General features: G+C 55.6%; 1 protein-coding gene across 1 annotated transcript; it reads right to left on the minus strand.

Annotated features, from left to right (window-relative positions):
* Positions 1–11,296: 11,296 nt before the first annotated feature.
* Positions 11,297–18,620, minus strand: LOC119950973. The gene is made up of 3 exons (XM_038774004.1): positions 17,880–18,620; positions 12,509–12,597; positions 11,297–11,477 (listed from the first exon to the last, which is right to left on the minus strand). Exons 1-3 carry the CDS (start codon positions 18,519–18,521, stop codon positions 11,297–11,299), a joined length of 912 nt encoding a protein of 303 aa, XP_038629932.1. The 5' UTR covers positions 18,522–18,620.
* Between the last annotated feature and the right edge of the window lie 3,380 nt (positions 18,621–22,000).

Consider the following 22,000-nt stretch of genomic DNA (forward strand, 5'->3'; position numbering starts at 1 on the left):
GGGATTCGGGTGAATTATCCCGGGTTCCTGATCCCAGTCAGTGACCCCCGGGTTAGGGAGTCGGGTGAATTATCCCGGGTTCCTGATCCCAGTCAGTGACCCCCGGATTAGGGAGGGGGTGAATCAGCCCGGGTTCCTGTTCCCAGTTCAGTGACCCCCGGGTTAGGGAGTCGGGTGAATCAGCTCGGGTTCCTGATCCCAGTCAGTGACCCCCGGGTTAGGGAGGAGGTGAATCAGCCCGGATTCCTGTTCCCAGTTCAGTGACCCCCGGGTTAGGGAGTCGGGTGAATCAGCCCGGGTTCCTGATCCCAGTCCAGTGCCCCCTGGATTAGGGAGGGGGTGAATCAGCCCGGGTTCCTGATCCCAGTCAGTGACCCCCGGGTTAGGGAGTCGGGTGAATCAGCCCGTGTTCCTGTTCCCAGTTCAGTGACCCCCGGGTTAGGGAGACGGATGAATCAGCCCGGGTTCCTGATCCCAGTCAGTGACCCCCGGGTTAGGGAGTCGGGTGAATCAGCCCGGGTTCCTGATCCCAGTCCAGTGCCCCCTGGATTATGGAGGGGGTGAATCATCCCGGGTTCCTGATCCCAGTTCAGTGACTCCTGGGATAGGGAGTCGGGTGAATCAGCCCGGGTTCCTGATCCCAGTTCAGTGACCCCCGGGTTAGGGAGGAGGTGAATCACTCCGGGTTTCTGATCACAGTTCAGTGACCCCCAGGTTAGAGAGTCGGGTGAATCAGCCCGGGTTCCTGATCCCAGTTCAGTGACCCCCAGGTTAGGGAGTCGGGTGAATCATCCCGGGTTCCTGATCCCAGTTCAGTGACCCCTGGGTTAGGGAGGGGGTGAATCAGCCAAGGTTCCTGATCCCAGTTCAGTGACCCCTGGGTTAGGGAGGGGTTGAATCATCCCGGGTTCCTGATCCCAGTTCAGTGACCCCCGGGTTAGGGAGCCGGTTGAATCAGCCCGGGTTCCTGATCCCAGTTCAGTGACCCCCGGGTTAGGGAGTCGGGTGAATCAGCCCGGGTTCCTGATCCCAGTTCAGTGACCCCTGTATTAGGGAGGAGGTGAATCAGCCCGGGTTCCTGATCCCAATTCAGTGACCCCCGGGTTAGGGAGTTGGGTGAATCAGCCCGGGTTCCTGTTCCCAGTTCATGCCCCGGGTTAGGGAATCGGGTGAATCAGCCCGGGTTCCTGATCCCAGTCCAGTGACCCCCGGGTTAGGGAGTCGGGTGAATCAGCCCGGGTTCCTGATCCCAATTCAGTGACCACCGGGTTAGGAAGTCGGGTGAATTATCCCAGTTTCCTGATCCCAGTCAGTGACCCCTGGGTCAGGGAGCCGGGAGAATCTGCCCGGGTTCCTGATCCCAGTCAGTGACCCCTGGGTTAGGGAGTCGGGTGAATCAGCCCGGGTTCCTGATCCCAATTCAGTGATCCCCAGGTTAGGGAGTGGGTGAATCATCCCGGGTTCCTGATCCCAGTACAGTGACCCCTGTGTTAGGGAGTCGGGTGAATCAGCCCGGGTTCCTGATCCCAGTTCAGTGACTCCTGGGTTAGGGAGGGGGTGAATCAACCCGGGTTCCTGATCCCAGTTCAGTGACCCCTGGGTTAGGGAGGGGGTGAATCATCCCGGGTTCCTGATCCCAGTTCAGTGACCCCTGGGTTAGGGAGGGGGTGAATCAGCCCGGGTTCCTGATCCCAGTTCAGTGACCCCCGGGTTAGGGAGTCGGGTGAATCAGCCGGGTTCCTGATCCCAGTTCAGTGACTCCTATATTAGGGAGGAGGTGAATCAGCCCGGGTTCCTGATCCCAATTCAGTGACCCCCAGGTTAGAGAGTCGGGTGAATCAGCCCGGGTTCCTGTTCCCAGTTCATGCCCCGGGTTAGGGAGTCGGGTGAATCAGCCCGGGTTCCTGATCCCAGTACAGTGACCCCCGGGTTAGGGAGTCGGGTGAATCAGCCCGGGTTCCTGATCCCAATTCAGTGACCACCGGGTTAGGGAGTCGGGTGAATTATCCCAGTTTCCTGATCCCAGTCAGTGACCCCTGGGTCAGGGAGCCGGGTGAATCAGCCCGGGTTCCTGTTCCCAGTTCATGCCCCGGGTTAGGGAATCGGGTGAATCAGCCCGGATTCCTGATCCCAGTCCAGTGACCCCCGGGTTAGGGAGTCGGGTGAATCAGCCCGGGTTCCTGATCCCAATTCAGTGACCACCGGGTTAGGAAGTCGGGTGAATCATCCCGTGTTCCTGATCCCAGTACAGTGACCCCTGTGTTAGGGAGGGGGTGAATCATCCCGGGTTCCTGATCCCAGTTCAGTGACCCCTGGGTAAGGGAGGGGGTGAATCAGCCCGGGTTCCTGATCCCAGTTCAGTGACCCCCGGGTTAGGGAGTCGGGTGAATCAGCCCGGGTTCCTGATCCCAGTTCAGTGACCCCTATATTAGGGAGGAGGTGAATCAGCCCGGGTTCCTGATCCCAATTCAGTGACCCCCAGGTTAGAGCGTCGGGTGAATCAGCCCAGGTTCCTGTTCCCAGTTCATGCCCCGGGTTAGGGAGTAGGGTGAATCAGCCCGGGTTCCTGATCCCAGTCCAGTGACCCCCCGGGTTAGGGAGTCGGGTGAATCAGCCCGGGTTCCTGATCCCAATTCAGTGACCACCGGGTTAGGGAGTCGGGTAAATTATCCCAGTTTCCTGATCCCAGTCAGTGACCCCTGGGTCAGGGAGCCGGGTGAATCAGCCCGGGTTCCTGATCCCAGTCAGTGAAGCCTGGGTTAGGGAGTTGGGTGAATCAGCCCGGGTTCCTGATCCCAGTTCAGTGATCCCCAGGTTAGGGAGGGGGTGAATCATCCCGGGTTCCTGATCCCAGTACAGTGACCCCTGGGTTAGGGAGTCGGGTGAATCAGCCCGGGTTCCTGATCCCAGTTCAGTGACTCCTGGGTTAGGGAGGGGGTGAATCAGCCCGGGTTCCTGATCCCAGTTTAGTGACCCCTGAATTAGGGAGGGGGTGAATCGTCCCGGGTTCCTGATCCCAGTACAGTGACCCCTGGGTTAGGGAGTCGGGTGAATCAGCCCGGGTTCCTGATCCCAGTTCAGTGACTCCTGGGTTAGGGAGGGGGTGAATCAGCCCGGGTTCCTGATCCCAGTTCAGTGACCCCAGGGTTAGGGAGCCGGGTGAATCAGCCCGGGTTCCTGATCCCAGTTCAGTGACCCCCGGGTTAGGGAGGGGGTGAATCATCCCGAATTCCTGATCCCAGTTCAGTGACCCCCGGGTTAGGGAGTCGGGTGAATCACCCCGGGTTCCTGATCGCAGTCCAGTGCCCCTGGATTATGGAGGGGTTGAATCATCCCGGGTTCCTGATCCCAGTTCAGTGACTCCTGGGTTAGGGAGTCGGGTGAATCAGCCCGGGTTCCTGATCACAGTTCAGTGACTCCTGGGATAGGGAGTCGGGTGAATAAGCCCCGGTTCCTGATCTCAGTTCAGGACCCCGCATTAGGGAGTCGGGTGAATCAGCCCAGGTTCCTGATCACTGTTCAGTGACCCCTGGGTTAGGGAGTCGGGTGAATCAGCCCGGGTTCCTGATCCCAGTTCAGTGACCCCCGGGTTAGGGAGTCGGGTGAATCAGCCCGGGTTCTTGATCCCAGTCCAGTGACCCCAGGGTTTGGGAGGGGTTGAATCAGCCCGTGTTCCTGATCCCAGTCCAGTAACCCCTGGATTAGGGAGGGGGTGGGTCAGCCCGGGTTCCTGATCCCAGTTCAGTGATCCCCGGGTTAGGGAGTCGGGTGAATCAGCCCGGGTTCCTGATTACAGTTCAGTGACTCCTGGGTTAGCGAGTCAGGTGAATCAGCCCGGGTTCCTGATCCCAATTCAGTGACCCCCCCGGGTTAGGGAGTCGGGTGAATCAGCCCGGGTTCCTGATCCCAGTTCATGACCCCCGGGTTAGGGAGTCGGGTGAATTATCCCGGGTTCCTGATCCCAGTTCAGTGACTCCTGGAAAAGGGAGTTGGGTGAATCAGCCCGGGTTCCTGATCCCAGTTCAGTGACCCCTGGATTATGGAGGGGGTGAATCATCCCGGGTTCCTGATCACAGCTCATGACCCCGGATTAGGGAGTCGGGTGAATCAGCCCGGGTTCCTGATCCCAGTTCAGTGACCCCCGGGGTTAGGGAGTCGGGTGAATCAGCCCGGGTTCCTGATCCCAGTTCAGTGACCCCTGGGTCAGGGAGTCGGGTGAATCAGCCCGTGTTCCTGATCCCAGTTCAGTGACTCCTGGGATAGGCAGTCGGGTGAATCAGCCCGGGTTCCTGATCCCAATTCAGTGACCACCGGGTTAGGAAGTCGGGTGAATTATCCCAGTTTCCTGATCCCAGTCAGTGACCCCTGGGTCAGGGAGCCGGGAGAATCTGCCCGGGTTCCTGATCCCAGTCAGTGACCCCTGGGTTAGGTAGTCGGGTGAATCATCCCGGGTTCCTGATCCCAGTACAGTGACCCCTGTGTTAGGGAGTCGGGTGAATCAGCCCGGGTTCCTGATCCCAGTTCAGTGACTCCTGGGTTAGGGAGGGGGTGAATCAACCCGGGTTCCTGATCCCAGTTCAGTGACCCCTGGGTTAGGGAGGGGGTGAATCATCCCGGGTTCCTGATCCCAGTTCAGTGACCCCTGGGTTAGGGAGGGGGTGAATCATCCCGGGTTCCTGATCCCAGTTCAGTGACCCCCGGGTTAGGGAGTCGGGTGAATCAGCCCGGGTTCCTGATCCCAGTTCAGTGACCCCTATATTAGGGAGGAGGTGAATCAGCCCGGGTTCCTGATCCCAATTCAGTGACCCCCAGGTTAGAGAGTCGGGTGAATCAGCCCGGGTTCCTGTTCCCAGTTCATGCCCCGGGTTAGGGAGTCGGGTGAATCAGCCCGGGTTCCTGATCCCAGTCCAGTGACCCCCGGGTTAGGGAGTCGGGTGAATCAGCCCGGGTTCCTGATCCCAATTCAGTGACCACCGGGTTAGGGAGTCGGGTGAATTATCCCAGTTTCCTGATCCCAGTCAGTGACCCCTGGGTCAGGGAGCCGGGTGAATCAGCCCGGGTTCCTGATCCCAGTCAGTGACCCCTGGGTTAGGGAGTCGGGTGAATCAGCCCGGGTTCCTGATCCCAGTTCAGTGATCCCCAGGTTAGGGAGGGGGTGAATCATCCCGGGTTCCTGATCCCAGTACAGTGACTCCTGGGTTAGGGAGTCGGGTGAATCAGCCCGGGTTCCTGATCCCAGTTCAGTGACTCCTGGGTTAGGGAGGGGGTGAATCAGCCCGGGTTCCTGATACCAGTTTAGTGACCCCTGAATTAGGGAGGGGGTGAATCATCCCGGGTTCCTGATCCCAGTACAGTGACCCCTGGGTTAGGGAGTCGGGTGAATCAGCCCGGGTTCCTGATCCCAGTTCAGTGACCCCCGGGTTAGGGAGGGGGTGAATCATCCCGAATTCCTGATCCCAGTTCAGTGACCCCCGGGTTAGGGAGTCGGGTGAATCAGCCCGGGTTCCTGATCGCAGTCCAGTGCCCCCTGGATTATGGAGGGGTTGAATCATCCCGGGTTCCTGATCCCAGTTCAGTGACTCCTGGGTTAGGGAGCCGGGTGAATCAGCCCGGGTTCCTGATCACAGTTCAGTGACTCCTGGGAAAGGGAGTCGGGTGAATAAGCCCGGGTTCCTGATCTCAGTTCATGACCCCGCATTAGGGAGTCGGGTGAATCAGCCCAGGTTCCTGATCACTGTTCAGTGACCCCTGGGTTAGGGAGTCGGGTGAATCAGCCCGGGTTCCTGATCCCAGTTCAGTGACCCCCGGGTTAGGGAGTCGGGTGAATCAGCCCGGGTTCCTGATCCCAGTCCAGTGACCCCAGGGTTTGGGAGGGGTTGAATCAGCACGGGTTCCTGATCCCAGTCCAGTAACCCCTGGATTAGGGAGGGGGTGGATCAGCCCGGGTTCCTGATCCCAGTTCAGTGATCCCCGGGTTAGGGAGTCGGGTGAATCAGCCCGGGTTCCTGATCCCAGTTCAGTGACTCCTGGGTTAGCGAGTCGGGTGAATCAGCCCGGGTTCCTGATCCCAATTCAGTGACCCCCGGGTTAGGGAGTCGGGTGAATCAGCCCGGGTTCCTGATCTCAGTTCATGACCCCGCATTAGGGAGTCGGGTGAATCAGCCCAGGTTCCTGATCACTGTTCAGTGACCCCTGGGTTAGGGAGGAGGTGAATCAGCCCGGGTTCCTGATCCCAGTTCAGTGACCCCCGGGTTAGGGAGTCGGGTGAATCAGCCCGGGTTCCTGATCCCAGTCCAGTGACCCCAGGGTTAGGGAGGGGTTGAATCAGCACGGGTTCCTGATCCCAGTCCAGTAACCCCCTGGATTAGGGAGGGGGTGGATCAGCCCGGGTTCCTGATCCCAGTTCAGTGATCCCCGGGTTAGGGAGTCGGGTGAATCAGCCCGGGTTCCTGATCCCAGTTCAGTGACTCCTGGAAAAGGGAGTTGGGTGAATCAGCCCGGGTTCCTGATCCCAGTTCAGTGACCCCTGGATTATGGAGGGGGTGAATCATCCCGGGTTCCTGATCACAGCTCATGACCCCGGATTAGGGAGTCGGGTGAATCAGCCCGGGTTCCTGATCCCAGTTCAGTGACCCCTGGGTTAGCGAGTCGGGTGAATCAGCCCGGGTTCCTGATCCCAGTTCAGTGACCCCCAGGTTAGGGAGTTGGGTGAATCAGCCCGGGTTCCTGATCCCAGTTCAGTGACCCCCGGGTTAGCGAGTCGGTTGAATCAGCCTGTGTTCCTGATCCCAGTTCAGTGACCGCCGGGTTAGGGAGTCGGGTGAATCAGCCCGGGTTCCTGATCCCAGTTCAGTGACCCCTGGGTTAGCGAGCCGGGTGAATCAGCCCGGGTTCCTGATCCCAGTTCATGACCCCCGGGTTAGGGAGTCGGGTGAATTATCCCGGGTTCCTGATCCCAGTTCAGTGACTCCTGGAAAAGGGAGTTGGGTGAATCAGCCCGGGTTCCTGATCCCAGTTCAGTGACCCCTGGATTATGGAGGGGGTGAATCATCCCGGGTTCCTGATCACAGCTCATGACCCCGGATTAGGGAGTCGGGTGAATCAGCCCGGGTTCCTGATCCCAGTTCAGTGACCCCTGGGTTAGCGAGTCGGGTGAATCAGCCCGGGTTCCTGATCCCAGTTCAGTGACCCCCAGGTTAGGGAGTTGGGTGAATCAGCCCGGGTTCCTGATCCCAGTTCAGTGACCCCCAGGTTAGGGAGTTGGGTGAATCAGCCCGGGTTCCTGATCCCAGTTCAGTGACCCCCGGGTTAGCGAGTCGGTTGAATCAGCCTGTGTTCCTGATCCCAGTTCAGTGACCGCCGGGTTAGGGAGTCGGGTGAATCAGCCCGGGTTCCTGATCCCAGTTCAGTGACCCCTGGGTTAGCGAGCCGGGTGAATCAGCCCTGGTTCCTGATCCCAGTTCAGTGACCCCTGGATTAGGGAGGGGGTGAATCAGCCCGGGTTCCTGATCCCAGTTCAGTGACCCCTGGATTAGGGAGGGGGTGAATCAGCCCGGGTTCCTGATCCCAGTTCAGTGAACCCTGGATTAGGGAGGGGGGTGAATCCGACCAGGTTCCTGTTCCTTTCATAATTGTCACTAGTAGCCTTACATTAAGATTGCAATGTAGTTGCTGAGAAAAGCCCCTAGTCGCCATATTCCAGCGCCTGTTCAGGTACACAGAGTAAGAATTGAGAATGTGCAGCACAGTAGCATTGTGGATAACATAATTGCTTCACAGCTCCAGGATCCCAGGTTCGATCCCGGCTTGGGTCACTGTCTGTGCGGAGTCTGCATATCCTCCCCATGTGTGTGTGGGTTTCTTCCGGGTGCTCCGGTTTCCTCCCACAGTCCAAAGATGTGCAAGTTTTGTGGATTGGACATGATAAATTGCCCTTAGTGTCCAAAATTGCCCTTAGTGTTTTGTGGGGTTTCTGGGTTATGGGGATAGTGTGGAGGTGTTAACCTTGGGTAGGGTGCTCTTTCCAGGAGCTGGTGCAGACCCGATGGGCCGAATGGCCTCCTTCTGCACTGTAGATTCTATGAAATGTCCAAATGACCTAACAGCACATCTTTCAAGACAGTGACACAAGCTTAGAATTGAACCTATGATCCTGGCGCTGTGAAGCCACAGTGCTGACGATTGTGCTACCCTGCTGCCCTGATCCTGTCCAATAACCCTGGGTCAGGGAACAGGTGTATCATCCGGGGTTCCTGTTCCTGATTCCTGTCAGAATTAGGGAGGAGGGTGAATCAAGAACAAAGAACAAAGAGAATTACAGCAGAGGAACAGGCCCTTCGGGCCTCCAAGCCCATGCCAACCATGCTGCCCGTCTAACCTAAATCCTTCTACACTTACGGGGTCCGTATCCCTCTATTCCCATCCTATTCATGTGTTTGTCAAGACTTCCCTTAAATGTCACTATCTTACCTGCTTCCACCACCCCCTCTTGCAACAAGTTCCAGGCACCCTCTACGCTCTGTGTAAAACACTTCCCTCGCACATCACTCAACTTTGCCCGTCTCACCTTAAACCGATGTCCCCCAGTATTTCACTCTTCCTCCCTGGAAAAAAGCTTCTGATTATCCACTCGGTCCATGCCGCTCATAGTTTGTATCAGGTCCCCCCTCAACCTCCATCGTTCTAGTGAGAACAAACCGAGATTATCCAATCTCTCCTCATAGCTAATGCCTGCCATACCAGGCAACATCCTGGTAAACCTCTTCTGTACCCTCTCCAAAGCCTCCACATCCTTCTGTTAGTGTTGGGACCAGAACTGAACACTATACTTAACTAACAGCTGCAACATAACTTGCCAATTCTTATACTCAATGCCCCGGCCGATGAAGGCAGCATGACCTGTGCCTTCTTGCTCCGCCTGAATTGCCACTTTCAGTGGCCTGTGGATCTGTACACCCAGATCCTTCTGCCTGTCAATACTATTAATACTCTTAAGGGTTCTGCCATTTACTGCACATTTCTCACCTGTGTTAGACCTTCCGAAATGCATTATCTCAACCGAGGTTCCATCTGATCTCTGTCCAGTGACCCCTGGGTTAGGGAGAGGGGTGAATCAGCCTGGATCCCTGCTCCTGATCCCTGTCCTTGATCCCTGGGTTAGGGAGAGGGGTGAATCAGCCTGGATCCCTGCTCCTGATCCCTGTCCAGTGACCCCTGGGTTAGGGAGAGGGGTGAATCAGCCTGGATCCCTGCTCCTGATCCCTGTCCTTGATCCCTGGGTTAGGGAGAGGGGTGAATCAGCCTGGATCCCTGCTCCTGATCCCTGTCCAGTGACCCCTGGGTTAGGGAGAGGGGTGAATCAGCCTGGATCCCTGCTTCTGATCCCTGTCCAGTGACCCCTGGGTTAGGGAGAGGGGTGAATCAGCCTGGATCCCTGCTCCTGATCCTTGTCCAGTGACCCCTGGGTTAGGGAGAGGGGTGAATCAGCCTGGATCCCTGCTCCTGATCCCTGTCCAGTGATCCCTGGGTTAGGGAGAGGGGTGAATCAGCCTGGATCCCTGCTCCTGATCCCCGTCCAGTGACTGCTGGGTTAGGGAGAGGGGTGAATCAGCCTGGATCCCTGCTCCTGAACCCCGTCCAGTGACCCCTGGGTTAGGGAGAGGGGTGAATCAGCCTGGATCCCTGCTCCTGATCCCTGTCCAGTGATCCCTGGGTTAGGGAGAGGGGTGAATCAGCCTGGATATCTGCTCCTGATCCCTGTCCAGTGAGCCCTGTGTTAGGGAGAGGGGTGAATCAGCCTGGATCCCTGCTCCTGATCCCTGTCCAGTGATCCCTGTGTTAGGGAGAGGGGTGAATCAGCCTGGATCCCTGCTCCTGATCCCTGTCCAGTGATCCCTGTGTTAGGGAGAGGGGTGAATCAGCCTGGATCCCTGCTCCTGATCCCTGTCCAGTGATCCCTGGGTTAGGGAGAGGGGTGAATCAGCCTGGATATCTGCTCCAGATCCCTGTCCAGTGATCCCTGGGTTAGGGAGAGGGGTGAATCAGCCTGGACCCCTGCTCCTGATCTCTGTCCAGTGATCCCTGTGTTAGGGAGAGGGGTGAATCAGCATGGATCCCTGCTCCTGATCCCTGTCCAGTGATCCCTGGGTTAGGGAGCGGGGATGAATCAGCCCGGGTTCCTGCTCCTGATCCCTGTCCAGCGACCCCTGGGTTAGGGAGAGGGGTGAATCAGCCTGGATCCCTGCTCCTGATCCCTGTCCTGTGATCCCTGGGTTAGGGAGGGGGGTGAATCAGCCTGGATCCCTGCTCCTGATCTCTGTCCAGTGATCCCTGTGTTAGGGAGAGGGGTGAATCAGCATGGATCCCTGCTCCTGATCCCTGTCCAGTGATCCCTGGGTTAGGGAGCGGGGATGAATCAGCCCGGGTTCCTGCTCCTGATCCCTGTCCAGCGACCCCTGGGTTAGGGAGAGGGGTGAATCAGCCTGGATCCCTGCTCCTGATCCCTGTCCTGTGATCCCTGGGTTAGGGAGGGGGGTGAATCAGCCTGGATCCCTGCTCCTGATCCCTGTCCTGTGATCCCTGGGTTAGGGAGGGGGTGAATCAGCCTGGATCCCTGCTCCTGATCCCTGTACAGTGACCCCTGGGTTAGGGAGAGGGGTGAATCAGCCTGGATCGCTGCTCCTGTTCTCTGTCCAGTGACCCCTGGGTTAGGGAGAGGGGTCAATCAGCCTGGATCCCTGCTCCTGATCCCTGTACAGTGACCCCTGGGTTAGGGAGAGGGGTGAATCAGCCTGGATCGCTGCTCCTGATCCCTGTCCAGTGACCCCCTGGATTAGGGAGAGGGGTGAATCAGCCTGGATCGCTGCTCCTGATCCCTGTCCAGTGACCCCTGGGTTAGGGAGCGGGGATGAATCAGCCCGGGTTCCTGCTTCTGATCCCTGTTCAGTGACCCCTGGGTTAGGGAGCGGGGAGGAATCAGCCCGGGTTCCTGCTTCTGATCCCTGTCCAGTGACCCCTGGGTTAGGGAGCGGGGATGAATCAGCCCGGGTTCCTGCTTCTGATCCCTGTCCAGTGACCCCTGGGTTAGGGAGAGGTGAATCAGCCAAGGTTCCTGCTCCTGATCTCTGTTCAATGACCCTTGGGTCAAGGAGGGGGATGAATCAAGTCGGATTCATGCTCCCGATCACTGTCCAGTGACCCCTGGGTTAAGGAGGATGTGAATCATCTTGTGTATCTGATGCTGCCTCCCCCAGTTCACCAGTTCGGTCTGCAGTACCTGTCTGTGACCTCTGGTTACTCACCGGCTAAATGATGTCTCGGGGAATGTAAAGGGTCCGTGTGTAATGGTATCGATATAGTTGAGGGGTACCCTCAGCACCTCATTACAATACAGACCGACAAAATCATATTGACACACAAGGAGAGATCTGTCTGTGATTAACACCAAGCGTTCGGCTTCTCGATTCCAGTGGTCCACCCTGAAAAAACACAAGAGACACACAACTGAAAGGGCGAGCCCAAAACACCCCCTCACAACTCCCAACTCTCTCTCTGTCTGCCTGCCTCTGTTTTTCTCCCTATCTGTCTCTCTTTGCGGTCTCTTTCTCATGCCCTCTCTCTTTCTCCTCCAGTCTCTGTCTCTCCGTCTCTTCTCCCTGTGCCTTGCTCTCTCTCTCTCTGTCTCTTGCTCTCTCTCTCTCTCTCCTCATCTCCCCCTCCCACTCACTTTGAACTTCTTGCTCTCTTCTGCCCTCTCTCTCACTCTTTCTCTCTTTCTCTCCCTCTGCAACCCCTACCACTCTCTCCCCCTACCACTCTCTCCCCCTACCTCTCTCTCCCCCTACCTCTCTCTCCCCCTACCTCTCTCTCTCCCCCTACCTCACTCTCTCCCTGTCTCACTCAGGCTGTCAAACCAAGCCGTGGAACTATTTCCAAGTGTTTTTGAGAAGTGAAATATGTTAATGAGGCGGAACCTGTTTGACAGCTCTGTCTGTGGGAGCTGCAATGGGAGAGGTGTGTTTGGAGTGTGCCCTTCAGGCCCACTCAAAACAGGCCCTTCAGCCCAATGTGTCCACGCCGCCCAGTTTTTATCACTAAACTAGTCCCAATTGCCCCCATTCAGCCCATGTTCCTCTATACCCAGCTTTCCCATATAACTATCTAAACTGTACCCGCCTCAACGATTACCTCTTTGCAGCTCGTTCCAGAAACACCACCCTCTATGTGAAAAAATGTCCCCTCTGGACCCTCTCTTGCTCTGTCTCGCTCTCTCTATCTCTCTCTTTCTCCCTCCCTCGCTCTGTCTCTCCCTCCCTCCCTTGTTTTGTCTCTCTCCCTCCCTCACCTGCTCTCTCTCTCTCTCCCCTTCCCTTGCTCTGTCTCTCTCTCTCTCCCTCCCTTGCTCTGCCTCTCTCCCTCCCTTGCTCTGTCTCTCTCTCTCTCCTTCCATTGCTCTGTCACTCTCATTCTGTCTCTTTGACTTACAGATAATTCTCCATTTGTAACTCACTCTGTCAAAAGCCAGGAGTTCTGAAATCGCAATTCCTCCTCTGCTAGTTTCCTTCCAATATCCTTGATGGCCTCTTCAATGCATCCAGGCTGTAGGACAGAGAGAGAGTGAGATTCAGACAAAGAGAGGGATAAGAATGAGGGATAATGAGAGACACAGAGAGGAAGACAGAGTGAGAGGGAGGCAGAAAGAAAGAGAGAGACATGGAGGAAGAGAGAGAGAGAGAGAGATGGCAGAGACAGAGAGAGAGAGACAACAGAGAGACAGAGACACACACAGAGGGAGGGAGATACACTGAGCGCGACAGTCAGAGACAGACAGAGAGAGAGACATTCAGACAGACAAATAGAGAGAGATACACCAAGTGACACTCAGGAAGTTGGAAAGATAGACACAAGTCAGAGCGAGTGTTGAACACAGAAAGAAAGAACATTAGAACATTACAGCGCAGTACGGGCCCTTCGGCCCTCGATGTTGCGCCGACCCGTGAAACCATCTGAAGCCTATCTGACCTACACTATTCCATTTTCATCCATATGTCTATTCAGTGACCACTTAAATGCCCTTAAAGTTGGCAGGTCTACTACTGTTGCAGGCAGGGCGTTCCACACCCCTACTACTCTCTGAGTAAAGAAACTGCCTCTAACACCTGTCCTATATCTACCTCCCCTCAATTTAAAGCTATGTCCCCTCGTGTTGGTCATCACCATCCGAGGAAACAGACTCTCACTGTCCACCCTATCTAACCCTCTGACTATCTTATATGTCTCTATTAAGTCACCTCTCAGCCTTCTCCTCTCTAACGAAAACAACCTCAAGTCCCTGAGCCTTTCCTCGTAAGACCTTCCCTCCATACCAGGCAACATCCCAGTAAATCTCCTCTGAAACTTTTCCAAAGCTTCCACATCCTTCCTATAATGTGGTGACCAGAACTGCATGCAGTACTCCAGGTGCGGCCGCACCAGAGTTTTGTACAGCTGCAGCATGACCTCGTGGCTCCAAAACTCAATCCCCCTACTGATAAAGGGGGAGCAGGGTAGCATGGTGGTTAGCATAAATGCTTCACAGCTCCAGGGTCCCAGGTTCGATTCCCGGCTGGGTCACTGTCTGTGTGGAGTCTGCACGTCCTCCCCCTGTTTGCGTGGGTTTCCTCCGGGTGCTCCGGTTTCCTCCCACAGTCCAAAGATGTGCGGGTTAGGTGGATTGGCCATGCTAAATTGCCCGTAGTGTCCTAATAAAAGTAAGGTTAAGGGTTGTTGGGTTACGGGTATAGGGTGGATACGTGGGTTTGAGTAGGGTGATCATGGCTCGGCACAACATTGAGGGCCGAAGGGCCTGTTCTGTGCTGTACTGTTCTATGTTCTAAAGGCTAGCACACCATATGCCTTCTTAACAGCCCTATTAACCTGGGTGACAACTTTCAGGGATTTATGTACCTGGATGCCGAGATCTCTCTGTTCATCTACACTACCAAGAATCTTGCCATTAGCCCAGTACTCTGCATCACTGTTATTCCTTCCAAAGTGAACCACCTCACACTTTTCCGCATTAAACTCCATCTGCCACCTCTCAGCCCAGCTCTGCAGCTTATCTATGTCCCTCTGTATCCTATAACATCCTTCAGCACTATCCACAACTCCACCGACCTTCGTGTCATCTTCAAATTTACTAACCCATCCTTCTACACCCTCTTCCAGGTCATTTATAAAAATGACAAACAGCAGTGGCCCCAAAACAGACCCTTGCGGTGCACCACTCGTAACTGAACTCCAGGATGAACATTTGCCATCAACTACCACCCTCTGTCTTCTTTCAGCTAGCCAATTACTGATCCAAACCGCTAAATCACCTTCAATCCCATACTTCCGTATTTTCTGCAATAGCCTACCGTGGGGAACCTTATCAAACGCCTTACTGAAATCCATATACACCACATCAACCGCTTTACCCTCATCCACCTGTTTGGTCACCTTCTCAAAAAACTCAAAAAGGTTTGTGAGGCATGACCTACCCTTCACAAAACCGTGTTGAGTATCGCTAATCAACTTGTTCTATTCAAGATGATTATAAACCCTATCTCTTATAACCTTTTCCAACATTTTACCCACAACCGAAGTAAGGCTCACAGGTCTATAATTACCAGGGTTGTCTCTACTCCCCTTCTTGAACAAGGGGACAACATTTGCTATCCTCCAGTCTTCCGGCACTATTCCTGTCGACAAAGACGACATAAAGATCAAGGACAAAGGCTCTGCAATCTCCTCCCAAGCTTCCCAGAGAATCCTAGGATAAATCCCATCTGGCCCAGGGGACTTATCTATTTTTACACTTTCCAAAATTGCTAACACCTCCTCCTTGTGAACCTCTATCCCATCTAGCCTGGTCGACTGTACCTGAGTATTCTCCTCGACAACATTGTCTTTCTCCAGTATAAACACTGACGAAAAATATCCATTTAACGCTTCCCCTATCTCCTCTGATTCCACACACAACTTTCCACTACTATCCTTGATTGGTCCTAATCTTACTCTAGTCATTCTTTTGTTCCTGATATACCTTAGGGTTTTCCTTGATCCTATCCGCCAACGACTTTTCGTTACCTCTACTCGCTCTACCGCTCGTCTTAACTCTCCCTTTAGGTCCTTCCTGGCTAACTTGTAACTCTCAAGTGCCCTAACTGAGCCTTCATGTCTCATCCTAACATAAGCCTTCTTCTTCCTCTTGACAACTTCCTTAGTAAACCACGGTTCCCTTGCTCGACAACTTCCTCCCTGCCTAACAGGTACATACTTATCAAGGACACGCAGTAGCTGTTCCTTGAAAAAGCTCCACATTTCGATTGTACCCATCCCCTGCAGTTTCTTTCCCCGTCCTATACATCCTAAATCTTGCTGAACAGCATCATAATTGCCTTTCCCCCAGCTATAATTCTTGCCTTGCGGTATATACCTATCCCTGCCCATCGCTAAAGTAAACATAACCGAATTATGATCACTGTCACCAAAGTGCTCACCTACATCTAAATCTAACACCTGGCCGGGTTCATTACCCAGTACCAAATCCAATGTGGCATCGCCCCTTGTTGGCCTGTCTACATACTGTGTCAGAAAACCCTCCTGCACACACTGCACAAAAACTGACCCATCTATAGTACTCGAACTATAGCATTTCCAGCCAATATTTGGAAAGTTAAAGTCCCCCATAACAACTACCCTGTTACTCTCGCTCCTGTCGAGAATCATCTTTGCAATCCTTCCCTCTACATCTCTGGAACTATTCGGAGGTCTATAGACAACTCCCAACAGGGTGACCTCTCCTCTCCTGTTCCTAACCTCGGCCCATACTACCTCAGTAGACGAGTCCTCAAACGTCCTTTCTGCCGCCGTAATACTTTCCTTGATTAACAATGCCACCCCCCCCCCCCCCCCCCCCCCTCCCCCCCCCCCCCCCCCCCCTCTTTTACCATCTTCTCTGTTCTTACAGAAACATCTAAATCCTGGAACCTGCAACAACCATTCCTGTCCCTGCTCTACCCATGTCTCCGAAATCGCCACAACATCGAGATCCCAGGTACCAACCCATGCTGCAAGCTCACCCACCTTATTCCGGATGCTCCTGGCGTTGAAGTAGACACACTTCAAACCAGCATCTTGCTTGCCGGTGCCCTCTTTCGAACTTTTAACCCTATCCCTGACCTCACTACTCTCAACATCCTGTACACTGGGACTACAATTTAGGTTCCCATCCCCCTGCTGAATTAGTTTAAAACCCCCCCCCCCCCCCCCCCCCGAAGAGCACTAGCAAATCTCCCCCTCAGGATATTGGTACCCCTCTGGTTTAGGTGAAGACAATCCTGTTTGTAGAGGTCCCACCGACCCCAGAATGAGCCCCAATTATCCAGGAAACCAAAACCCTCCCTCCTGCACCATCCCTGTAGCCACGTGTTCAACTCCTCTCTCTCCTTATTTCTCACTTCGCTAGCACGTTGGACGGGTAACAACCCAGAGATAACAACTCTGTTTGTTCTAGCTCTCAGCTTCCACCCTAGCTCCCTGAATGTCTGTCTCAAATCCCCATCTCTCTTCCTACCTCTGTCGTTGGTACCTATGTGGACCACGACTTGGGGCTGCTCCCCCTCCCCCTTAAGGATCCCAAAAACACGATCAGAGACATCACGAACCCTGGCACCTGGGAGGCAACACACCAACCGTGAGTCTCTTTCGTTCCCACAGAACCTCCTGTCTGTTCCTCTAACTATGGAGTCCCCAATGACAAGTGCTCTGTTCCTCTTCTCCCTTCCCTTTTGAGCAACAGGGACAGACTCTGTGCCAGAGACCTGTGCCCCATTGCTTACCCCTGGTAAGTTGTCCCCCCCAACAGTATCCAAAACGGTATACTTGTTATTGAGGGGAACGACCACAGGGGATCCCTGCACTGCCTGCCAGTTTCCTCTCGTTCCCCTGACGGTAACCCATCTACCTTCTTCTTTTACCTGAGGTGTGACTACCTCAGAGTTGGGTGATCACTGGCTAAAGAGGACTTGGTTTCTATTGATCAGAAACTGAACTAGGACCAGTGCACGTCAGAGGCTGGGAATCCTGTGGAGAGTAACTCGCTTCCTGATTCCCCAAAGCCTGTCCATCATCTACAAGGACGCAAGTCAGGAGTGTGATGGGAAACTCTCCCACTTGCCTGGATGAGTGCAGCTCCCAACAATACTCGAGAAGTTCGACACCACCCAGGACAAAGCAGCCCCGCTCTATCAACATGCTAACCACAAACATTCACTCCCTCCACCACGACGCTTGGTGGCAGCCGTGTGTAACATACACGAGATGCACTGCAGCGACTCTCCAAGGTTCCTCAGACAATACCTTTCAAACACACGACCTCTACCGTTTGGAAGGACAAAGGGCAGCAGATACCTGGGAACCCCACCACCTGGAAGCTCCTCTCCAAGTCACACACCATCCCGACTGGGAAATATATCGGCTGTTCCTTCACTGTCACCAAGTCAAAATCCTGGAGCTCCCACCCTAATAGTGACATGGTGTACCTACAGCACACAGGGACTGCAGCGATTCGGAAAGGCAGCTCACCCACCACCTTCTCAAGGGGTAATTAGGGGTGGGCAACAAATGCTGAGCATAGCCAGCGAAACCCATGTCCCATGAAATAATGAAAGAAGATTGCATGGAAAGATCCCACATATTGATCTCAGCAAGTGCAGTCAAGAATGGTTACTGAGGCCAGTATTCAGAGAACAGCAGAATTCCAACCACCCCCCCACCCGACTTACTCACCACTCTCTCCCACCACCGTTCCCCTGCCCTGCGTGCTAACCCAAACACCAACAGATTCAGGCACTTACCCGCAACACAAAGTAATCATCCCGGGGACTGGGATCACAAGGTGGGGTGATGTGAGGTGGGGTGTAGCTGCCCCTTGGGTTGGGGGGATAAAAGCGAGAGAGGTCTTGGGGGGTCAAAGGCTCCAGCCTCCAGGAAAAAGGGTTCCTCGACTCCTCGTTCTCGGAGATGGGCTTCCCGGAGTCTTGGTCCTTGGAAATGGGGTTCCCCAAGCCTGCGTCCTGGGATACGGAGTTTTGAGCCTCATGCACGCTTTTGCCAGGGGTGAAGGCACCTTCCGTCTGGACCTGAAGGGTGGCAGGAGCTCCCATTGGCTGAGCAGGGCGCTCGGGCTCTTGCATCTGGGGAAAGGGGGTCTCGGATAAGTCTACCTGTGGGAGGGGTGTCGTGGATTCTCCCACTTGGGTGTCGGGGGTTGCGGATTCTCCCACTTGGGTGACAGCGCTCACAGACTCTCCCAAGTGGGTGGTGGGTGTCACAGATTCTCCTACTTGGGTGACGAGGGCCGTTGACATTCCCACATCCAGGCCGGGGATCGTAGATTCCTCCTGTGGACAGGCAGTGGTCTCATTGTCTCCCACCTCTGCCGAGAACTTGGTGCCAGTCTCCACTGCACCTGGGCACAGACTGGGGGGCTTTGACATTCCTTCGTGAGGGACGAGGGGATTTCCAGCGAAGATAATGCGACAATGCCAGGGCTGTCAGCAAAACCCGGAAGTGTGAGATCTATGAGCGGACTCTCCCACAAGCACCTGACATCACCTGAACCTGCTGGAAAATATGCTGCAGTTACCTAGCAACCGAGTGAAAAAAAACAGGAGCAGGAAAAAAAACAAGTTTTAAAAAACGAGAGAGAGAGAGAGAGAGAGACAGAGCAAGAGAGAGAGATGAGACAGAGAGAGACAGTTGAGAGAAGGACTTGTGCAACAGTCAGAGTGAGATAGAGGCAAAGAGTAACAGCAAGAGAGAGAGAGGGGGAGACAGCAAATGAGGCACAGAGAGTGACAGCGAGAGACAAGTCGGACAGTGAAAGACAGCGAGAGAGAGATGGTCTGGGCCGAGTGTAGGGAGCGACTGAAGGGAAAAAAATGCATGAGAGTGTTATGGTGAGGGGTGTAGGGTATATCAAAGTGTTACAGTGAGGGATTTGGGAAATATCAGAATGTTTCAGTGGGGGGTTTGAGATATATCAGAGTGTTAAACTGAGGGGTATGTGTGTGGTGGTATGATTTGCATAGCTGTCTGCCATTGGTGCAGAACACTGGCTTACAATTGGCCCTGGTCGGTCATGTGCCTCTCGACCGATTGGTTGAGACCAGTCATGAGACGGCTCTCTGATTGGTCGAGAGGCTGATTTAACCCTGCCTCCAGAGCGAGGTATAAATAACCAGAACGCCCGGCTGTCGTCCATTTACTGTAGTCGACCGCAGGGCTAACAGCTAGCTTATTAAAGCCTAACTTTTGTACAGCAACTCGTCTCACGTTCGATTGATGGTTCATCAATTTAATAAGCTAGAATTTTGAAGATGGAGCTCTGGATCAAGCCCGAATGCCTCCGCATCAGCCCACAAACTCAGAACGCTTCAGAAATCTTTCAACATTGGCTGGCATGTCTCGAGGGATACCTGGCGTCCGCAAACAGCCCCCCCACCATGGCACAGAAGCTTCACATCCTCCACTCCAGCGTGGGCACGGCAGCCTACGCAATGATCAGGGAGGAAAAAGATTACGATGTGGCCATGCCTAAGCTGAATGGACAGTTTCTTAAACCGGTCAACAGAGTATTCGCCCGACATCTGCTGGCTCCCAGACAACAGCTGAGTATTTGACCAATTTCACCAGGCCCTCGCTGTCCTGGGGAGGAATTGCTCCTGCCACGGAGCACATGGAACTTCTGATTAGAGATGCTTACGTGGCTGGGATGCAGTCTGCCGCTATCCGCCAGCGGATGCTGGAGAAAGACGACCTCAGCCTAACTGAGGCACGGACTCTCTCCACCTCCCTGGAGGTCGCCGATTTAAACGCCCGCGCCTATGTCCCCAGCAGCGCTGCAGCACCCTGGACCTCCTGGCACGCTTCCCCACCGCCATCCGCCGCTCCCGACCTACCTCAGGTCTGCGCCGCGGGACGCCCCGACAAGTCCGCGGGGCCCCGCTGCTATTTCTGTGGGTTCGCAAAACACCCTCGCCTGCGCTGCACAGCCCGCTCCGCCCTCTGTAAGAGCTGCGGGAAGAAGGGCCACTTTTCATCCGTCTGCCAGGCCAAATCGGTCGCTGCTGTACCGCGCAGTGACTGGGGATCCCCCCCTCCGGGCCCTTGCTGGTCCTTCCAGTACGCCACGCCAAGCTCTCCCCCCCCCTTCCCCCGGGCCCCTGCGCCCAGCCTGCGCGCCTCCCCCTCTCCTCCGGGCCCTTCCGGGCCCTCCCAGCGCACCGCGCAACTCTCTCCTCGCCACCCCCGGGCCCCTGCGCCTGGCCTGCGCGCCTCTCTGCCCCCGCTCTCAGCCGCTCCGGTCGGCCCGTCGACACCGCTAACGTCGCCCCCAGCAACCACGAGGGCCCCGCGGGCGCCGCCATCTTGGGGCGCCGACTCCACGTGCGGGTCCTGGGCGCCGCCATCTTGGGGCGCCGACTCCACGTGCGGGTCCTGGGCGCCGCCATCTTGGGGCCCCGACTCCACGTGCGGGTCCTGGGCGCCGCCATCTTGGGGTGCCGACTCCACGTGCGGGTCCTGGTCGCCGCCATCTTGGGGCGCCGACTCCACGTGCGGGTCCTGGGCGCCGCCATCTTGGGGCCCCGACTCCACGTGCGGGTCCTGGGCGCTGCCATCTTGGGGCGCCGACTCCACGTGCGGGTCCTGGGCGCCGCCATCTTGGGGCCCCGACTCCACGTGCGGGTCCTGGGCGCCGCCATCTTGGGGCCCCGACTCCACGTGCGGGTACTGGGTGCCGCCATTTTGGGACCCTGACTACACGTGCGGATCCTGGGCACCACCTTCCTGGACTACTACTCGGCCGACGACGACTGCGACGATGGTTCTTCTCCACGGCTCGCGGCCATTCAACTCGACCAGTCACGGCCACGCACGCTCGCCAAAACAACGACGCTGATCCACCTCAACGGCCACGAGACGGGCTGCCTGCTGGACTCCGGGAGTACGGAAAGCTTCGTTCACCCTGCCACGGTAAGATGCTGCGCGCTCCCTGTCCATCCTGTAAAACACAAAATCGGTTTAGCCTCAGGTTCGCACTCCGTCCGCATCACTGGCTGCTGCATCGCGGACCTCACGGTGCAAGGGAAGGTTTTTAAAAATTACAAACTCCTTGTCCTCCCTGACCTTTGCGCACCGGCACTCCTAGGATTGGACTTCCAGTGCAACCTGCAGAGCCTGACCTTCCAATTCGGCGGCCCTATACCCCCCCTCACTGTCTGCAGCCTCGCGTCCCTCAAAGTGGACCCCCCTCCTTGTTTGCTAATCTCACCCCCGATTGCAAACCCGTCGCGACCCGGAGCAGACGGTACAGCGCCCAGGACCGGACCTTCATCAGGTCCGAGGTCCATAGGTTGCTGAAGGAAGGGGTCATCGAGGCCAGCAACAGTCCCTGGCGAGCCCAAGTGCTGGTGGTCCGGACTGGGGAGAAAAACCGGATGGTCATCGGCTATAGCCAGACCATCAACTGGTTTACACAACTGGACGCGTATCCTCTCCACCGTATTTCCGCCATGGTAAACAATATCGCGAAATACAAAGTCTTCTCCACTGTGGACCTTAAGTCCGCTTATCACCAGCTCCCCCTCCGCGCAAGTGGCCGCGTTCGAGGCTGATGGGCGCCTCTACCACTTCCTTAGGGTTCCATTTGGTGTCACAAATGGGGTCTCGGTCTTCTAACGGGAGATGGACCGAATGGTCGACAAGTACGGATTACGGGCTACCTTCCCGTGTCTCGATAATGTCACCATCTGCGGCCACGACCAGCAGGACCATGACGCCAACCTCCGGAAATTCCTCCAAACCGCAAATCTCCTTAACCTCACATAAAATAAGGATAAGTGCGTGTTTAGCACCGACCGTCTAGCCATCCTCGGCTACGTAGTGCGTAACGGAGTGATAGGCCCCGACCCCG

Source organism: Scyliorhinus canicula, chromosome 16, assembly GCF_902713615.1.
Source record: "Scyliorhinus canicula chromosome 16, sScyCan1.1, whole genome shotgun sequence".
Classification (NCBI taxonomy): Eukaryota; Metazoa; Chordata; class Chondrichthyes; order Carcharhiniformes; family Scyliorhinidae; genus Scyliorhinus; species Scyliorhinus canicula.

Bases quoted from the DNA above. Each gene is read 5' to 3' on its own strand.
- LOC119950973 (XM_038774004.1), bottom strand. From the start codon at position 18,521: ATGTCAAAGCCCCCCAGTCTGTGCCCAGGTGCAGTGGAGACTGGCACC. The intron at 12,598-17,879 runs GTAAGTGCCTGA...TCTGTCCTACAG, and splicing joins ATGATTACTTTGTGTTGCGG to CCTGGATGCATTGAAGAGGC. The intron at 11,478-12,508 runs GTGAGTTACAAA...GTGTTTTTTCAG, and splicing joins AACTCCTGGCTTTTGACAGA to GGTGGACCACTGGAATCGAG.